Consider the following 18,518-nt stretch of genomic DNA (forward strand, 5'->3'; position numbering starts at 1 on the left):
GTGACCCAGCACCACCTTCTGCCACAGCCCCCACAAACACAGCCTACTTGACGGTCCGCAAAGCACGTCCACGAAGAGGGTGCAGAGAAGGCATGCCAAAGGTAAGCCCATCTGTGCCGGTCCACGGCCGGACAGCTCCATTGCCAGGACCCATGGATCTTGTGCTCCTCAACATCAGTAGCTCAGTTAAGTCTGTGCACTGGCTTTGCTATAATGCTAGTGCTTGCCCCACACAGTATTGTTGCCTGGTATGTGGCTACTCATTCCAGCCAACTTTTTGTTTACCCTCCAACATAAATGGTGAGCAAGGCCAGACTCGGACCTAAAATCCAGTGGGTGATATAGACCAAGTAGCAACCTGTTAGCCTCTTAATGTGTGGTCTTATATAAGACTCAGGCAGGAATTTGCAGATCTTATGGAATTAAAAAAGAGGACATTTCCTTCCTGAGTGAGATGTGGGCAGATGCAGAGACTGACCCAGATTTCAAAGCTGATATTCCTGAAGGCTATGACGTAATTAGGGTGGACAGACAGTCCAAGAGAGGAGGCAGCATTGCAGTTATCTAGCACAATTATATTAAGGTTACCTATAAATCTCTATCTCATCTTAACTTGAAGCTCTTGCCTTCAATTTAAAAATCTGTAACACCCACGCTTTTAATGGCTTATTAATCTATCAGCCTCCAAGCTTTCAGGGGGAGTGTCACTCAGCCATTCTTAGGTTTCTTGGAATCATGTGCTAACTACCCCAATTTCACAATTCTGGGGGATTTCAATTTCTACCTAGAGAATAAAAATACAGAACACCTAATAGATAACCTCCAACGTTTTGACCTTATACAGCAGATAAAAGTTCCCAAGCATGAAGCTGTCCACACTCTAGACAGCAGTTTGACTAGCAACCCTGATTTAGGAATTAATAAAATTTTGCCTTTAGCCTGGACCGATCATTCAGCCATTTTTTGGATTACCAACCCTATACTAATGCCAATGGTTTCGAAGACCCAAGTTATTTGAAAATATCTTTCCTAGAAAAATATAGATAATTTAAAGCAACAACTGTTACATAGCAAATTACTACTAATGGATTTATGCTGCTGTTATCCAATTAGCCCCCCTTAAAGTTAGGTCAATACCCTCAACTCTGTGGCACTCACAGGAGCTTAGAGCGGTTGAAAAAAATGCAGGCATCAAAAACAACTTTGGAGGCTGAACTACAGACTAGAGAATAAATAAAATACAATTCTATGATAAAAGATTATAAAATGTGAATACATGTAGCCAAAACCATTTTTTTTTACAGATAAATTCATGACAGTAGGCAATTCCACTAAGGAGCGTTTTAATACTGTAAAGTCTTTATCCAGTGTTAGTAACAAAACTAAGATTATCCTGGACTAGCTGCTTTGTGATACAATAGCTGATTCATTTTTCTAAAGTAAATAAACTGTATCAAAAATCCATAGCAACATCAGATAACCCAGTCCCACAACCAATAAATGAGATAGACCAGAAGTGTATGGAAGATCTTTTAAAAAACCCTCTTCCCATACTGTTGAGTTTCATTCTACTTACTGAGGATACATTGGCCTCTCTGATAGAAACCACTAAATCAGGTGCCCCTTCTGACCCTTGTCTTCCTCAGGTGCTTCATTCTTTTCAAAATCTATCTCAGCTCAGCTTACTTTGCTGCTTGATAAGATTATAACCTCAGGCTCTTTTCCAGATGCAAAAAGACATCTATTTTACCACTCCTGAAGAAACCTTCCTTAGACCCTTTGAAGGTGAAAAATTATAGGCCAATATCCGTCTTCCGCTTTTGGCCAAAATCCTGGAAAAAGCTATGAACAAGGAAATTGTTTCCTTCCTGGAAGCCAGCAATCACCTTGATATGGCACAGCATGGTTTTAGACCTAGCCAATGTACCAAATAGTCTCTAGTGGCAGCATTGAAAGAAATCACAACCATTCTAGATCAAGGAAATGGCATAACCTTGATTCTATTGGATATTTCGACATAGAAGACCATGCTCTATTGATCAATGACTCAATAAGATTGGTATTAAGGGTCAGCCTTAAAACTGATTAGATCTTTCTTAACCAATAGAGATTAAGTGGTTGGTCTGAAGGATTTTATTTCTCCCTCTTTCTTTCTTCCTTGTGTGGTCCCTCAGGGATCCTCACTTAGCTCCACAATATTCAACGCATACGTCACTCTGCTAATCAAATTGAATCCAGCACATGGGTTCTCAGTCTGCTCTTATGATGACAATACCCAAATAATGGTATTGGTCTCATCAGACCCAGAAAAAGTAACCAAACAATTTAACAAAGCTATGAGCAGCAAAGCAAATTGGATGCACAGGAACTGCTTAAAGTTAAACTTTGAGAAAACTGAAGTGTTACTAATTGGCAGGGACGTCTCCTATTGGAATACTTCATGGTGGCCAGTGGATTTAGCGTTTCTGCCAGCATAATTTCAGAAAACAAGGAACCTGTGGGTTATGTTTGACTCCAAACTCACCTTCAGAGAGCAAAGCAACAGTGTCACCTCCTCCTTTTTCCCAGCCCTATGAATACTAAAGAAGATTCTCCGTGTTATTCTGCTTGATTTGAGAAAAAGTGTCATCACTGCACTAGTTATATTAAAACTGGACTTCTGCAATGCCCTATAGGTTGGGTCTCAAAACCGCATTCTAAATACATTCCATCTTCTCCAGAATGCAGCATCCTGGGTTCTACTGAACCTTCCAAAACATTGTTCAGGGTCCCAATCAATTAGAGAGCTGCACTGGCTTCCTATCACAGCCCAAATCAAATTTGGTGGAATAACCTACCTGATCACCTTGGAGTTCAGCCCAATCTACTTACTTTCAGGAAACAACTAAAGACCTGGCTCTTCTCAGCATTGGTTTAGGTCTCCCCACTTTTCCCCTCTGCTATGAATTTGTCTTATTAAGTATTATGCCTCTTGAGCTTGTATCACAAATGACACGAGCACCAAGACGCCATTGGCATTGACACATTCAACAAATTCATTAGCATTAACATTAACATTAAAAATGATTGAAAGGCACATTTGGTTTAGGCAAAAACATTCCAGCTTTCAAACAGTTGCACATTCAGAATAGTAACTTAAAATCTGTCTTAACCAATAAAGAGGATTTTAAATTACAATTCATTTGAGTGGAGGAAGCATTTCTGTTTCTGTTCGCAAACTGAAGTTATTTGTATTTGTAAAGCACATTCCAGCTGTGGCATCGAAGCGCTAAGCGGAGAGAAGTGCAGGTGAGTGTGACGATAAAAAGTGGAACAGAAAGAATGGCTAGGAATACTAGAAAAGTTAGCTAGGAAAGAGCCAAGTTTTTAGCTGCTGCCAGAAAGACATAAAAGTGTCCTCTTTAATAATAAAAAGTGGAACAGTGTTCTAGAGTTTGGCTGCTGCCACCGAAAAGGCTTTTTCTCCCCATTTAGACTTCCAGCTGCGGGGGACAGATACCAGATGATGACCGGATGATATAAGCTGTCGGTAAGGTACATGCCATTGCAGAGAGGAACAGAGGTAATTAGACCCTTTGGAGTGCAGTGCCTTATAATTTAGGCAGAGGGTCTTGAACATAATGCAATTATCTACTGGTAGCCAGTGCAGCTGCCTCAAGCTGCCACTGGCCAAACTCAAACATGGAAGGTGCAGTACTGGGCGGGTAGAGGTGTTCTGAATCAACTGCAGTTTATGAAGAGACCCTTTGTTGATGTTCAACATCAAAGTGCTGCAATAGTCCAGTTTGGAATTAATTGGAGCCAGGATCACCGAGATTCTGAGTTCCTTCTGTAGACAGAGGAGAATTTTCTAAAGGGTTTTTAAAGTCCAGTAACAAGTTTTAATGGTAAGATTCACCTGATGATCAAAAGATGGAGCGTTGTCAAATATGATCCCTAAGTTTCTTGCCAATGGAATGGTTGCTGGCAGGTCACCGCAAGATTGGTGCCACTAGCGGGAATTCCATAAAAAGCTGTTGGAACCAAAGAATAGAATTTCCGTTTTGTCACCATTCATTTTTTAGCCAATTATGACCCATCCATTTACAAATCTCGCTCATGCAATTGTGAAACCTGTATTCTACCACCTCCAATTCATGTTAACGGGGAAAATGAGCTGGGTGTCATCAGCATAGGAGGCAACCTGAAAGCCAAAGGAAAGGACCAGCCTGGCCTGCGTACAACATACAAGTTAAACAGGGTGGGGCTAAGAGAGGACTCCTGGGGAACTCCGCAAGGAAGTTAAAACGGGCAGCTCTGAAGTCCCCGCAGCTCACAATGGTAGATCTCTCAAACAAAAAGGACTTCAGGATTTCCAAGGCTTTATCTATCACTCCCTCTTGGTAGAGGAGCTGTACTATCAATTGCGGAGAGATGGCATTGAACGCAGCTGACAGATCTAGAAATACTAGAATGGCTCCATCCCCTTGATCAACCAGTCTACGGATAGAAATTGAGGTGGTGATAAGTGCAGATTCCGTGCTATGTGCTTTACGGAACCCATGCTGTGTGGGGTCTAAGCATCCAGTGTCTGTAAGAAGCAGGCCAGTTACGTATTAAGGTGTTTTTCAAGAATTTTAGCTTGGGTAGGTAGTAAGGCATTCGGGCGAATATTCTTAAGGTAATTTGGGGCACCTCTGGTTTCCTTTTAATAGGGATAACAAACGCTTTTTTATTAAGTAGAATAAGATAACCCAGTGTTGGTCAACAAGAGGGATAGCCTTACAGCAGTGAAAAATGAATTTAGGAGTTTTTTACTGCAAGAACATGTAAAAATGAACACAAATGTCCTATTTTTTTAAATACCATGCACCGTGCCCTATGAGCCTTCATGGCCTACCTAATGGGTGACTTAGCTTAGGCCTACAAAAGTTTGATTTTACAAGGTCAAAATGACAGTTTAAAAAAACCCTACAGGCTGCAGTTATATACCTAAGATATATTTTATAGGGCTACTGTAGTGGGTGGCAGAGTGAATGCTGTGGCCCACTAGCAGCATTTAACTTATAGGCCCAGAAAACATGTAGTACCGTTTACTAGAGACTTTACAGAAACCTCTTTATTGAGTTTTCATAAAAAGATAAATTTTGTAGATGAAAGAGAAGAATAAACACATTTCTGGACCAGTGCAACAATGGCCTATGATCCCGCAGCTGGCGAGTGCTTGTGGTGGCCCCAACTTGTCATGCATTGCTGCTGCTTCAAAGGGTATAAACTATATTTACAATAATTGCAGAGTAAAGAAAAAGAGAAGAGAGGAGAAGGGGGAGAGATCTGGACAGTATTCCAGCTTCCACTCACTCCTTTGCCTGATGTGCCCATTTTCGCAGTGAGGGAGGGGGCTCAGTCATCAGACATTTGGCGTTTGCATCTAGATTATTGGCGCATTCATGTCTAGTCTTAGCCAGCCCCTGATTCCCATTGAGGGGCACACCAGGGCGGGAGCTCCACCACTTTTCCCTCTCCCCCTGAGGGCAAAGTGGGAAAGTCTTGCAGTTAAAGAGTGCTTGATCCCTCTCTCCCCACCGCAAGAATACTACGTGCTTACGGGTCCAGAACTGTGCTTGTAACCCCCTGCAGATTGCAAACTGCTCTACCCCCTCTCCTCTCCTTAGGGCCTAAGCCTCGCCCGACTCTGAGTCATCTCTTATCTGGTGCCAGGCCCCCCTTGAAGCGCACTCACTAGGATGGCTCCTCTGTATGTTTCTTTCTATCACAGCTGGGAGACCGTGGTCAATGTAGGGCCCCCTGCCGGGACCACAGTCACTGTCTCTGGGTGATGTCCTTTCGGTCCAGGGTGTACAGTAACCACAGGAAGCAAAGTCCATCTCCTCATGGCAGTCCCATGCTGTAGATATGGGCTAGAAGGGAGGCCTAATGTCCTCATCTGGATCAGGCCCCCAACAGCAGGGCCAAATGTTCACATGGCTCCTTGTGCTAGCACCTATTACTCTGCTCCAGTGGCGGGCCTCTGCGCAACAGTCTTCCTGTCTCTGTCTCAAGATGGGAGTTGGGGTCCCTTGAGCACCTGCTATCAGCATGTGGTGAAAGGCCAGGACAACCCCTGACTGTTGCATGTCCTCCTTAGTGTCCACCCGTGGCCTGGATCCAAGCAGCTGGATCGAATATCAACAGGTCCCCTGGGTGGGCCGCCCCAATCTCAACAGCGTCTCACTATGTTGGGGGCTGCCGGGCGCCAAGCTCAAGATAGCAGCTGCTGCTCTCTCTCAGCGGCCAACTCCTGGGTCATGGGGTGCTGCCTAGTGGGATCCCAATCACTGCTCTCTCTCCTCATGACTGCCCATCACGGCTGGGGCAGATGGTATGTTTAGAGGTCAGAGCCTGTTCCAAGGATGGGAGCTAATGTAAGAAATACTGGCTGAGGAGGATCACAGGTCTAGCAAAGTACGTCCAACCCCATGCTCGGCGTGGCCATGCCAACCAGGAACTTATAAGTGAATTAAATACACCAATCAGGTACAGGCTGATTTTACTATTTTTAAAGGGAGAGAGCACAAGCACTTTAGCACTGGTTAACAGGGGTAAAGTGTGCAGAGTCCTAATGCCAACAAAAAAGAGTTCAGCAAAGCAGGGGAGTGAAAGCAAAATTGTGGAGGAATATAACAACAATTATGTCAGGCCTAACACGTATATGTCCAGATTCCTCAAGAGATACACAGCACTGGCAGTGCCAACAGTCTATATGATGGGTTTCTGTGATGACTGTGGGACATCCAACAACTGTCCATTCTGTTCTGACCTTGAAGAAAATATCTAAAGAGGTTCACATGACCTGCCGAAGGTGAACGTTGCCCTGCTCCCCCACGGGGATGTCTAATTATGAAGGCAGCATTATTTGTGACTAACCTCCTAAAAGATCTTCATTCCATAGTGAAGAGGAATTTGTAAAATAACCTTATGAAGAACACCAGGTATAATATCTTGTTGTGCCAAAGAAAACAATTAATTTCCATATGACAAGTGCTTGCTTTATCTTAAATCACAAGAGGATTTATTGAAGTTCTGGGTGCTTCCCAGTTTGTGTAGGCTCCATTGTCACACCACTGAAACTCAAAACTCCTGAATACAGGTGAAGAGGCATATACACAGTTCTCAAAAAATCATAAAGTCAAATATTGAATTGATCTGGGTATTCGATGTACCCTCACATGAACGTTCAGTTAAATTAAATAAACCCAATTGACACTAAAGAGAAAATCCGCTTGGCAGCTAAATAGGAAGCTCATACTGCAACTTAACACCCACAATTATCTATTGATTACTAAGAAGAAATCATCATTCTGTCATGTATCAATGAAGACTTGTCTTATGAAACTAATACAATTTGCTTTGGCCTATGGTTTCAAATATTGTGTCACAAGCATCCGGCTCTCATGTAACCCTGAGTAAATGCCATGCTCTATATCTTAGGATATACCTAGGGAAAGGAGTTGGGAGTTCATGAAATTCTTCTGAGAAAATGTATTTACTGGTAATATCAAATGTATTGGAAGTATATGCTGAAGCAGTAATAGTTATTTCAATATTGAATATTGAAATGCTTATATATTGGCTACCTGGCTCACATATCTCAAGCCCCAAAATCTGCCTGGTGTGCAATATGAGGATGTTTCAGTCACTCACTCTACTTGCTTTTTTCTAGGGATTTCCCAGAGCAGCTTACAGAAATAAGAAGCAATTTGGTAGATAAATAATGTTGAATCCAGTGTTTCCTAATAGGAAGAAGGTCAACGATTGAGACACATTAATATGTAAACTGTCTTGCTCAGTAACTCAAGTAATGAAATTGTAAAGGGTTTCAAAATAACATAATATATAAACTATATTAAGTTCAATATTTATACTGTCAACATATATCACAATGATGCATTCATAATATTTACCGGGCTGAGTTCTGTAACATCCCACTCTAGATACTCTGCAACATGCATCATTTGACAGATTATGTTTTCCAGCTCCTAAATGGGAAAAGGGAAAAAAAACTACTTATTTCACTTCCTAGAGCATGATTTACATTTAGGATGGTTCAAATAATTATAATTAAAAAATATTGATTCAATCTGATGTGTCAGCATTGCTGTTGTAACACAAGAATTTACAAATATGTTGACCCACTTGAAACAATTCAGAACTGCCCTAAAATTCATCAGTTTTGGGAAGAGATTTGGCATAAGATATTTACTGTCATACAATTCCCTTTCCCTTCACAAATATATTTTTAAACAGCTCCTATTATTTTTATAAGCATCACAATCTTCTATCAAATTTAATTCATGCTTTTTACTAATGCCATTCAGCTCATTAGCTATGACTGGAATACAGCGGAAACTGTAAGGTTTGGCGGATTGGTGTAATCTCATTTGCAAAAATCATAGGCTGGACACTTACAAAAGTAAGCTAGCCTGAAAAGGGTTGAATTTTACAGTCTTTAAGAAACTACTTGACTAACTCCCCTCAATAGTCACACTTAACAAGCAGAAACAGGAAAGCAACTTAACAACCATTTATGGGTCTTTGATTAATAATTTTATCAATGTTTACTGTAACTGAAGGTTTGGTTGTGTTTGAAGTATTCTTGCTTAACCCCTTCCCCGCCACGGACGTAATGGTTACGTCCATGGCAGCGCCCGTGTGGCGCCATGGACGTAACCATTACGTCCTGAATGCTTCCCTCGGGAGAAGCGCTAGCGCTCCTCCCGAGGGCCGCCCCCCCACCCCCCTAGGTCAGGGCTGACCCGGGAATCCCTTCCCCTTCCACCCCCGACCCCCCCACCCCCCCCTGTGACGTCAGCGCGCGCGCGCGCTGATGTGTCACAGGGGCCTCCCTCGTCGCGCTGGAAGCTCTGCTTCCAGCGCGATTGAAAAAGAAATGCAAAAGCATTTCTTTTTCAATCACTTGGGAGGCCCGGAGGGGCTTCAAAGGGAAGGAAAAGTATTTCCTTCCCTTTGAAGTCCCTCCGAGGGTTTCAAAAGCCGGATTGCTTGCAATCCGGCTTTTGAAACCCCACTAGACACCAGGGATTTTTTTTTTTTTTTTTAAATTGACAAAAGGGAGCGACCCCTTGGGCAAGGGTCGCTCCCAGGGGGGGCATTTTTTTTAAAAGGCCTTTTCTGCCCCCCCTGGGGGCAGATCAGCCTTATTAGGCCGATCTGCCCCCAGGGGGGGCAGAAACCTCTAGGCACCAGGGACCATTTTTTTTTTTTTTTCTTTTTTTTTATTGAGGTGGGGAGCGACCCCTTAGGCAAGGGTCGCTCCCCTTGGGGGAAAATTATATTTTGGCCATTTCTGCCCCCCTTGGGGGCATATTGGCCTATTTTGATGAGGCCAATCTGCCCCCAAGGGGGGTAGAAACCACTAGACACCAGGGATTATTTTTTTTTTTTATTGTTATTGACAAAAGGGAGCGACCCCTTGGGTAAGGGTCGCTCCCAGGGGGGGCATATTTTTGGGAAGGCCTTTTCTGCCCCCTCCTGGGGGCAGATCGGCCTACTATTAGGCCGATCTGCCCCCAGGGGGGGCAGAAACCTCTAGGCACCAGGGACCATTTATTTTTTTTTTGTTTCATTTTTTTTTTTTTGGTGGGGAGCGACCCCTTAGGCAAGGGTCGCTCCCCTTGGGGGAAAATTATATTTTGGCCATTTCTGCCTCCCTTGGGGGCAGATTGGCCTATTTTGATGAGGCCAATCTGCCCCCAAGGGGGGTAGAAACCACTAGACACCAGGGAGTTTTTTCTTTGCGTGAATTTCACGCAAAGGGAGCGACCCCTTAGGCAAGGGTCGCTCCCTGGGGGGGAGGGCAATTTATTTTAGGCCATTTCTGCCCCCCCTGGGGGCAGATCGGCCTATTATTAGGCCGATCTGCCCCCAGGGGGGGAAGAAACCTCTAGGCGCCAGGGCAAATTTTTTTTTTGTGTTTTTTTTTTTTGTTCTTTCTTTTTTTTAGAGATGGGGAGCGACCCATCAGGCAAGGGTCGCTCCCCTGGGGGGCAAATTGTATTTAGACCATTTCTGCCCCCCTTGGGGGCAGATTGGCCGATTTTAGGTCAATCTGCCCCCAAGGGGGCAGAAACCACTAGGCACCGGGGATTTGTTTTTTGGCGCCAATGTCACGCAGGGGGAGCGACCCCGTAGGCAAGGGTCGCTCCCGGGGGGCGGGGGGTGGGGGTTGGGGGGGCAAATTTATTTTAGGCCATTTCTGCCCCCCCGGGGGACAGATCGGCCTATTATTAGGCCGAACTGCCCCCGGGGGGGGGCAAAACACTCTAGGCGCCAGGGCAATTTTTTTTTTGTGTTTTTTTTTTTTTTTTTTCTTTTTTTAGAGATGGGGAGCGACCCATCAGGCAAGGGTCGCTCCCCTGGGGGGGCAAATTGTATTTAGACCATTTCTGCCCCCCTGGGGGCAGATTGGCCAATTTTAGGTCAATCTGCCCCCAAGGGGGCAGAAACCACTAGGCACCGGGGATTTGTTTTTTGGCGCCAATGTCACGCAGGGGGAGCGACCCCGTAGGCAAGGGTCGCTCCCGGGGGGGGTGGGGGTTGGGGGGGCAAATTTATTTTAGGCCATTTCTGCCCCCCCGGGGGACAGATCGGCCTATTATTAGGCCGAACTGCCCCTGGGGGGGGCAGAACACTCTAGGCACCAGGGCAATTTTTTTTGTGTGTTTTTCTTTTTTTTGTTGTTTCTTTTTTAGAGATGGGGAGCGACCCATCAGGCAAGGGTCGCTCCCCTGGGGGGCAAATTGTATTTAGACCATTTCTGCCCCCCTGGGGGCAGATTGGCCAATTTTAGGTCAATCTGCCCCCAAGGGGGCAGAAACCACTAGGCACCGGGGATTTGTTTTTTGGCGCCAATGTCACGCAGGGGGAGCGACCCCGTAGGCAAGGGTCGCTCCCGGGGGGGGGGGGTGGGTGTTGGGGGGGCAAATTTATTTTAGGCCATTTCTGCCCCCCCGGGGGGCAGATCGGCCTATTATTAGGCTGATCTGGCCCCGGGGGAGGTGGGGGGGGCAGAAACCTCTAGGCGCCAGGGGAATTTTTTTTTTTTTTCTTTTTTTTTTTTTTTTAGAGATGGGGAGCGACCCATCAGGCAAAAGTCGCTCCCCTGGGGGACAAATTGTATTTAGGCCATTTCTGCCCCCCTTGGGGGCAGATTGGCTGAGTTTAGGTCAACCTGCCCCCAAGGGGGCAGAAACCACTAGGCACCGGGGATTTGTTTTTTGGTTCCAATGTCACGCAGGGGGAGCGACCCCGTAGGCAAGGGTCGCTCCCGGCGGGGGAGGGTGGGGGTTGGGGGGGCAAATTTATTTTAGGGCATTTCTGCCCCCCCCCCCCCCTGGGGCCGGCTGAGCTACAGGCCAAACACCACAGGTAGGCACCTTGCAAAAAACACCTCTGTTTTCTGTGAAAAAATATGTTGTGTCCACGTTGTGTTTTGGGCCATTTCCTTTTGTGGGCGCTAGGCCTACCCACGCAAGTGAGGTATCATTTTTATCGGGAGACGTGGGGGAACGCTGGGTGGAAGGAAATTTGTGGCTCCTCTCAGATTCCAGAACTTTCTGCCACAGAAATGTGAGGAACATGTGTTTTTTGGGCCAAATTTTGATGTTTGCAAAGGATTCTGGGTAACAGAACCTGGTCCGAGCCACACAAGTCACCCCTCCTTGGATTCCCCTAGGTCTCTAGTTTTCAGAAATGCATAGGTTTGGTAGGTTTCCCTAGGTGGCGGCTGAGCTAGAGGCCAAAATCTACAGGTAGTCACTTTGCTAAAAACAGCTCTGTTTTCTGTGATATGTCCACGTTGTGTTTTGGGGCATATCCTGTCGCGGGCGCTAGGCCTACCCACACAAGTGAGGTATCATTTTTATCGGGAGACGTGGGGGAACGCTGGGTGGAAGGAAATTTGTGGCTCCTCTCAGATTCCAGAACTTTCTGCCACAGAAATGTGAGGAACATGTGTTTTTTTAGCCAAATTTTGAGGTTTGCAAAGGATTCTGGGTAACAGAACCTGGTCCGAGCCCCGCAAGTCACCCCTCCTTGGATCCCCCTAAGTCTCTAGTTTTCAGAAATGCACAGGTTTGGTAGGTTTCCCTAGGTGGCAGCTGAGCTAGAGGCCAAAATCTACAGGTAGTCACTTTGCTAAAAACAGCTCTGTTTTCTGTGATATGTCCACGTTGTGTTTTGGGGCATATCCTGTCGCGGGCGCTAGGCCTACCCACACAAGTGAGGTATCATTTTTATCGGGAGACGTGGGGGAACGCTGGGTGGAAGGAAATTTGTGGCTCCTCTCAGATTCCAGAACTTTCTGCCACAGAAATGTGAGGAACATGTGTTTTTTTAGCCAAATTTTGAGGTTTGCAAAGGATTCTGGGTAACCGAACCTGGTCCGAGCCACACAAGTCACCCCTCCTTGGATTCCCCTAGGTCTCTAGTTTTCAGAAATGCACAGGTTTGGTAGGTTTCCCTAGGTGGCGGCTGAGCTAGAGGCCAAAATCTACAGGTAGTCACTTTGCTAAAAGCAGCTCTGTTTTCTGTGATGTGTCCAGGTTGTGTTTTGGGGCATATCCTGTCGCGGGCGCTAGGCCTACCCACACAAGTGAGGTATCATTTTTATCGGGAGACGTGGGGGAATGCTGGGTGGAAGGAAATTTGTCGCTCCTCTCAGATTCCAGAACTTTCTGCCACAGAAATGTGAGGAACATGTGTTTTTTTAGCCAAATTTTGAGGTTTGCAAAGGATTCTGGGTAACAGAACCTGGTCCGAGCCACACAAGTCACCCCTCCTTGGATTCCCCTAGGTCTCTAGTTTTCAGAAATGCACAGGTTTGGTAGGTTTCCCTAGGTGGCGGCTGAGCTAGAGGCCAAAATCTACAGGTAGTCACTTTGCTAAAAACAGCTCTGTTTTCTGTGATGTGTCCACGTTGTGTTTTGGGGCATATCCTGTCGCGGGCGCTAGGCCTACCCAAACAAGTGAGGTATCATTTTTATCGGGAGACTTGGGGGAACATAGAATAGCAAAACAAGTGTTATTGCCCCTTGTCTTTCTCTACATTTATTCCTTCCAAATATAGGGGTGTGTGTAAAAAAGACATCTATTTGAGAAATTCCATGTAATTCACGTGCTACTATGGTCACCCCGGAATTCAGAGATGTGCAAATAACCACTGCTCCTCAACACCTTATCTTGTGCCCTTTTTGGAAATGCAAAGGTTTTCTTGATAGCTATTTTTTACTCCTTATATTTCAGCAAATGAATTACTGTATACCCGGTATAGAATGAAAACGCACTGCAGGGTGCAGCTCATTTATTGGCTCTGGGTTCCTTGGGTTCTTGATGAACCTACAAACCCTATATATCCCCGCAACTAGAGGAGTTCAGCAGACGTAACGGTATATTGCTTTCGATAATCTGACATTGCAGGGTAAAGTTACAGAGTAAAAAGTAGAGAAAAATTGATGTTTTTTTCACCTCAATTTCAATATTTTTCTTTTTCAGCTGTTATTTTCTGTAGGAAACCCTTGTAGGATCTACACAAATGACCCCTTGCTGAATTCAGAATTTTGTCTACTTTTCAGAAATGTTTAGGTTTCTGGGATCCAGCATTGGTTTCATGACCATTCCTGTCACTGACTGGAAGGAGGCTGAAAGCACAAAAAATTGCACAAATGGGGTATGCCCCAGTAACATGCCAAAATTGTGTTGAAAAATTGGGTTTTCGGATTCAAGTCTGCCTGTTCCTGAAAGCTGGGAAGCTGCTGAGTTTAGCACCGCAAACCCTTTGTTGATGCCATTTTCAGGGGAAAAACCACAAGCCTTCTTCTGCAGCCCCTTTTTCCAATTTTTTTGAAAAAAACGAAATTTTCACTGTATTTTGGCCAATTTCTTGGCCTCCTTCAGGGGAACCCACAAAGTCTGGGTACCTTTAGAATCCCTAGGATGTTGGAAAAAAAGGACGCAAATTTGGCTTGGTTAGCTTATGTGGACAAAAAGTTATGAGGGCCTAAGCGCGAACTGCCCCAAATAGGCAAAAAAAGGCCTGGCACAGGAGGGGGAAAAGGCCTGGCAGCGAAGTGGTTAATGCCTTCCTATTATATTAATTATATGTGTAGGAATATTCCCTTGTATTTGTATTTTCTTATTGGGTTGTATATGCTTTATTGTTTTTTTTACTGTATATAAATGGTCATGAATGTTGATGTCCTAATCACTTTTTTCCTTTTATTAAGTTTTGGAATTGTTTGGTTTTCTTTTGGTATTATTTTTTCATGTTTATCATCTTGTATGTTTTTTTTTCTCAATGTTGATCCTTTGATTCTTTATAATGAACTAAAATTAGATCCAGGCAAAGTGCACAATTCTGCTTCCTCAGGTTTGACAATCCAAAATCTCTTTGCCTAGCGTATTTACAAGCACAGGTTCTGGATTCTGAGCTTGTACAACTCTTTAAAATTGTAATCCTAGAAAGTTAATTTTTTTTCTCCAGAATACTTACTATTTCATGATGAGGCAAAGTCATTTCTTACAAATAAGATATGATTTTCCTTCTAAAAATGAGGTAAAGAAATATAGGCCCTCATTACAACCTTGGCGGGCGTCGGAGGCCGCCTGCCAAGGTTGAACTGCCAAGCGGCTGCCTATGCGGCCGCAAACCCACCAGCCGCATTTCAACATCCCCGCTGAGCTTCCGCCCGCCGGCCCAGCGGGGATGTCGGCTGTAACATTGCAGCCGGCTCCTAATGGAGCCGGCGGTGTTGCGGCCGTGCGACGGGTGCAGCTGCACCCGTCGCGCTTTTCATTGCCTGCTGTGCAGTCAGTGAAAAGCAGGGTGGGGCTGTGCCTGGGGCCCCACGACCCCCCTTACCGCCAGCCTTTCCATGTCGGTGTCACCCGCCACAGACAGGCTGGCGGTAAGGGGGGTCCAGATCTCCAGGGCAGCGCTTCTTGCAGCGCTGCCCTGGAGGTTTGTTACCACCGGGACATCCGTGGCGGTAAACCGCCGGTCCCGGCGGTAAGACCGTGGCAGTTTCGCCACGGTCGAAATACATGGCGGAGTACGGTCGGCTTGTCGGCGGTACGACCGCCGCATTTCCCCGGCGGTAATTTACCGCCAGGGTCAAAATGAGGCCCATAATCTGTCACTCTGCAGTATTATTTAACAATCTGTGTGATTACATGATTTGCCAACATTAAAAAATATTATTCGTCTGTGGGAAATATTAACCAAACATGGTATGAGGTCGGTTTGGGTATAGCTCTGAAGTAGAGGTTCACATATTTAAAAGCTGGGGTCAATCTATTCTCCGAAAGGTTACAAACAAAGATAATATCCACAGCTGACAGCCAAACTGTAACATTTATAGCAATGTATGAAGAATTCAGCACGTTTGTGGTTCTCTATAAATGGAAACTTCTTTTTAGCAAATATTATGGAATTGCCTGTCCTGTACTGATAGACACGATGGTTCAGGCTAATATAGGAGATTGCTATGAGGTTTAAAGAGTGAGCTAAGAGTGTGGATATTAGGATGACAGTGTGAATTATAGCTTGTGGTCGTCAGATTAGTATGGTCAATCTGTTTAAATGGGAGGTAGTTTGATGAGATCCTATTTGGCATGTATAACAGGTGGCAACATCCATACGCAACGCATTTCTTCCCATGGAAGTAAAAAGCACTAGACCGTCTCTTTCTTCAAGGTACGACAATCCACACAGGGTAGGTTTATTAACATTTTGCACCATATTTTCATTGTAAAAGTGACACAAACTCGTGCAAAATGTTTACTTTTGGATGTACTTTCAAATATTAGAAAATAGCCATAAAGTAATTCAAAGTAGCTCCAAAGCTACTTTGTGTTGCTTTGGTCAGGGAGTGACACATGACAGCTACAGTTGAATTCCCAAGCAAACATCCATGGATTCAGATGCAAAGCCACTTCTACTACTATTTGTAGACAGGACTTTGTGCCAAAAAATGCCTTCCTGAGGCTAGTATTAAAAAAGGAGATATGTTTCTCAAAATGTCTCATAAGTTGCATGTGTGCTGCATTGCACAACACAAATCCAAAGTGGGAGACGTTTTAAAGTTTTTCTGAGCATAGTATTTGGTATTGGAATATTACCCTCACAGTGAAAATTCTATGCTAGTCAATATGCAGGCATCTTGGCACTATGGTGTAAGGGTGTGTGCCTGACTCTGGGCAGCTTGATTGTCCTTCAGTACCAGGAAAGAGAGCAGGACCAACATTGTGTGACATCTTTGTTAATCACCTTCATGGTTAACTAGATCTTCATTCAGAGTTAACTGCCACCTCATGGCACTACAGTCATATGTATTAAAAATGAGATTGTCAAGCCATACAAATGTATGAAGATCTAGAGGAGAAAAAATCTCTTTTAGTTTTAGTTTAGTTAGAGCTCAGATGGACTGTGAAAACTCTACTCCATTGTTAATGCACTGTACATTAAATACAATGTTATTTTTGTTATGCTTTTTAGGGATGTGTAAAGTTGAAAGGTTTCACAGCTCACATCTTGACTTTTCCTAAACTACGTACAGTTACACATTACTCATCCAAAACATGCAGAGAGGCTGATCACACAAATGTTGGACTAGTGTCACTTGTTGAGGTCTAGCCATTTCCCTGCTTTGAGCCCTACCACTCCACATGGCTATTCCCATCTGAAAACTCACCCACCCCCACCAAACTCATCAAACAGCTTCCCTACCCAGTCATCTACTACCTGCACCCTTTATTGCATGTCACTGGCACATACACGTGTACATACGTGGTATTACCTCCTATTACACCACTTGTCATGGGAAGTAGGACTATTGCAATGAAGGAAAATTGGTAACTTTGGCTACTATTGGTAGGCCATATGTTTGAATTTTTGATAACTGTGGATGAGTGCAAACATGTCATCATAGCCTTAATAAATATTCTGATAGTATCCCAAACAGACTGATATAATTATGCTGTCCTAGGTTCAGATATCAGCCTTTTCTATGTACCTTGATGTTATGTCATCCACAGCTTTTGTTTCTTCTCTCTGATTAATCACTGATTTTGAATAAGAAGGTCACTGATAGGTATTAAGAAATGGGTCAAAAAGACAATTTCTCTAGCCCATAATATCATGACCTTTATGAGTCCATCCATCCAAAATATGTTTAGACTCACCTGCCCAAGCCCAATAAGGCCTTGCTACGACCTAGTCACCTGTACAATAAATTGTTGCAAGTTATGAGGAAAATAATCATTAAATTTGTGTTGATATTTTTACCTGAAAGATGGCTACAAACTCTCTCTCTATTTTTTCTTTTTCACGTTTTTGTCCTTCATGGAGTGTATTACAAGTGCAATTGCATTATACAGATACAGTGCACAACATATTTAAAAAGGGAAGTTGAAATGTGTATTCTTCCTAAAAAGTATAATATGTCGATCACAGTTTATGGAAGAGGTTTATGAAATAAAAGTTTACCGAGCTGTCGAGGTACCCATTTCCATCCGTGTCATACAGTCGAAACATAACTGGGAAGAGACAAAAGTGTACATTTTAGAAAGGTAAACAAACCATAATTTGTGGACACACCTACAAAATGAAATCTTTCAAAGAATAGGGCAAGGGTCCTTTCCTTCAGGAACATTGTCAATGTACTTTTTAATGAATGTAGAGGACTTTTGGTTGGATGAAAGCAACACACCAAAGGTAAGCGCCCAGTGATGGAAATTTAATCAAGCTTAACCCACACTCATATCCGGACAATGTAAGCAAAGGCATAATTACTGCACGTATCGCTCAAAAGGACATACATCATCAACCCTTCCACATGCATTAATTAACATATACAGTATATGATATAGTCCAAAATCACCCAAAGCCTTAACACAGCTGACATCATTATACAAAGCAATCTAGATGTTTTTTTCATTACATAACATGGTTCATACCATTCTCCACACACATCGTTGATGTCCCCATCCCCACTGGTTTCAGTATCTGACACACAGACTACAAACACTAGACAAGTAGAACTGTGAGTGATCCAAAAGTTACCCTGGTCCCTCAGTTCTCAGTTTATCATACAGCCATGTATGAAATTGGATTGTTGGTTGACTGGAGTGTAAGCCCCGGTCAAGCATAAACAACAATCCTTGTCAGGGTAAGGCACAAGCAAACTCCAAATTAACCTGTGCTCAATGCCCTGGCAGCTTGGCACAGAGCAGTCAGGCTTAACATAGAGGCAATGTGTAAAGTATTTGTGCAACATTTCAAACAGTAGCATAGTGAAAATACACCGCAGAAGGAGAACTACCACAGAGTTAAAAAAGTAGAGTTGATGTTAACAAATAAAACAAGACCAAAATGACAAAAAGCCATTCAGTAGAGCTGGAGATATTTATCTTTAAAGTTTTAGGTGAAAATAGTGCCTGAAAGCATAAAATGCTAACTAAGG

General features: G+C 44.0%; 1 protein-coding gene across 2 annotated transcripts in view; it reads right to left on the bottom strand.

The window, feature by feature from the left end:
* Positions 1-18,518, bottom strand: part of DGKB (diacylglycerol kinase beta) — a 2,237,541-nt gene that overhangs the window by 1,760,538 nt on the left and 458,485 nt on the right. For both annotated transcript variants that reach the window (XM_069211796.1, XM_069211795.1), the window contains 2 exons: positions 17,543-17,592; positions 7,944-8,018 (listed from right to left, as the gene is read on the bottom strand). In XM_069211796.1, coding sequence (XP_069067897.1) covers positions 7,944-8,018; positions 17,543-17,592 — 125 coding nt within the window. The remainder of the gene's footprint in view (positions 1-7,943; positions 8,019-17,542; positions 17,593-18,518) is intronic.

This window comes from Pleurodeles waltl, chromosome 10 (genome assembly GCF_031143425.1).
Source record: "Pleurodeles waltl isolate 20211129_DDA chromosome 10, aPleWal1.hap1.20221129, whole genome shotgun sequence".
Lineage (NCBI taxonomy): Eukaryota > Metazoa > Chordata > Amphibia > Caudata > Salamandridae > Pleurodeles > Pleurodeles waltl.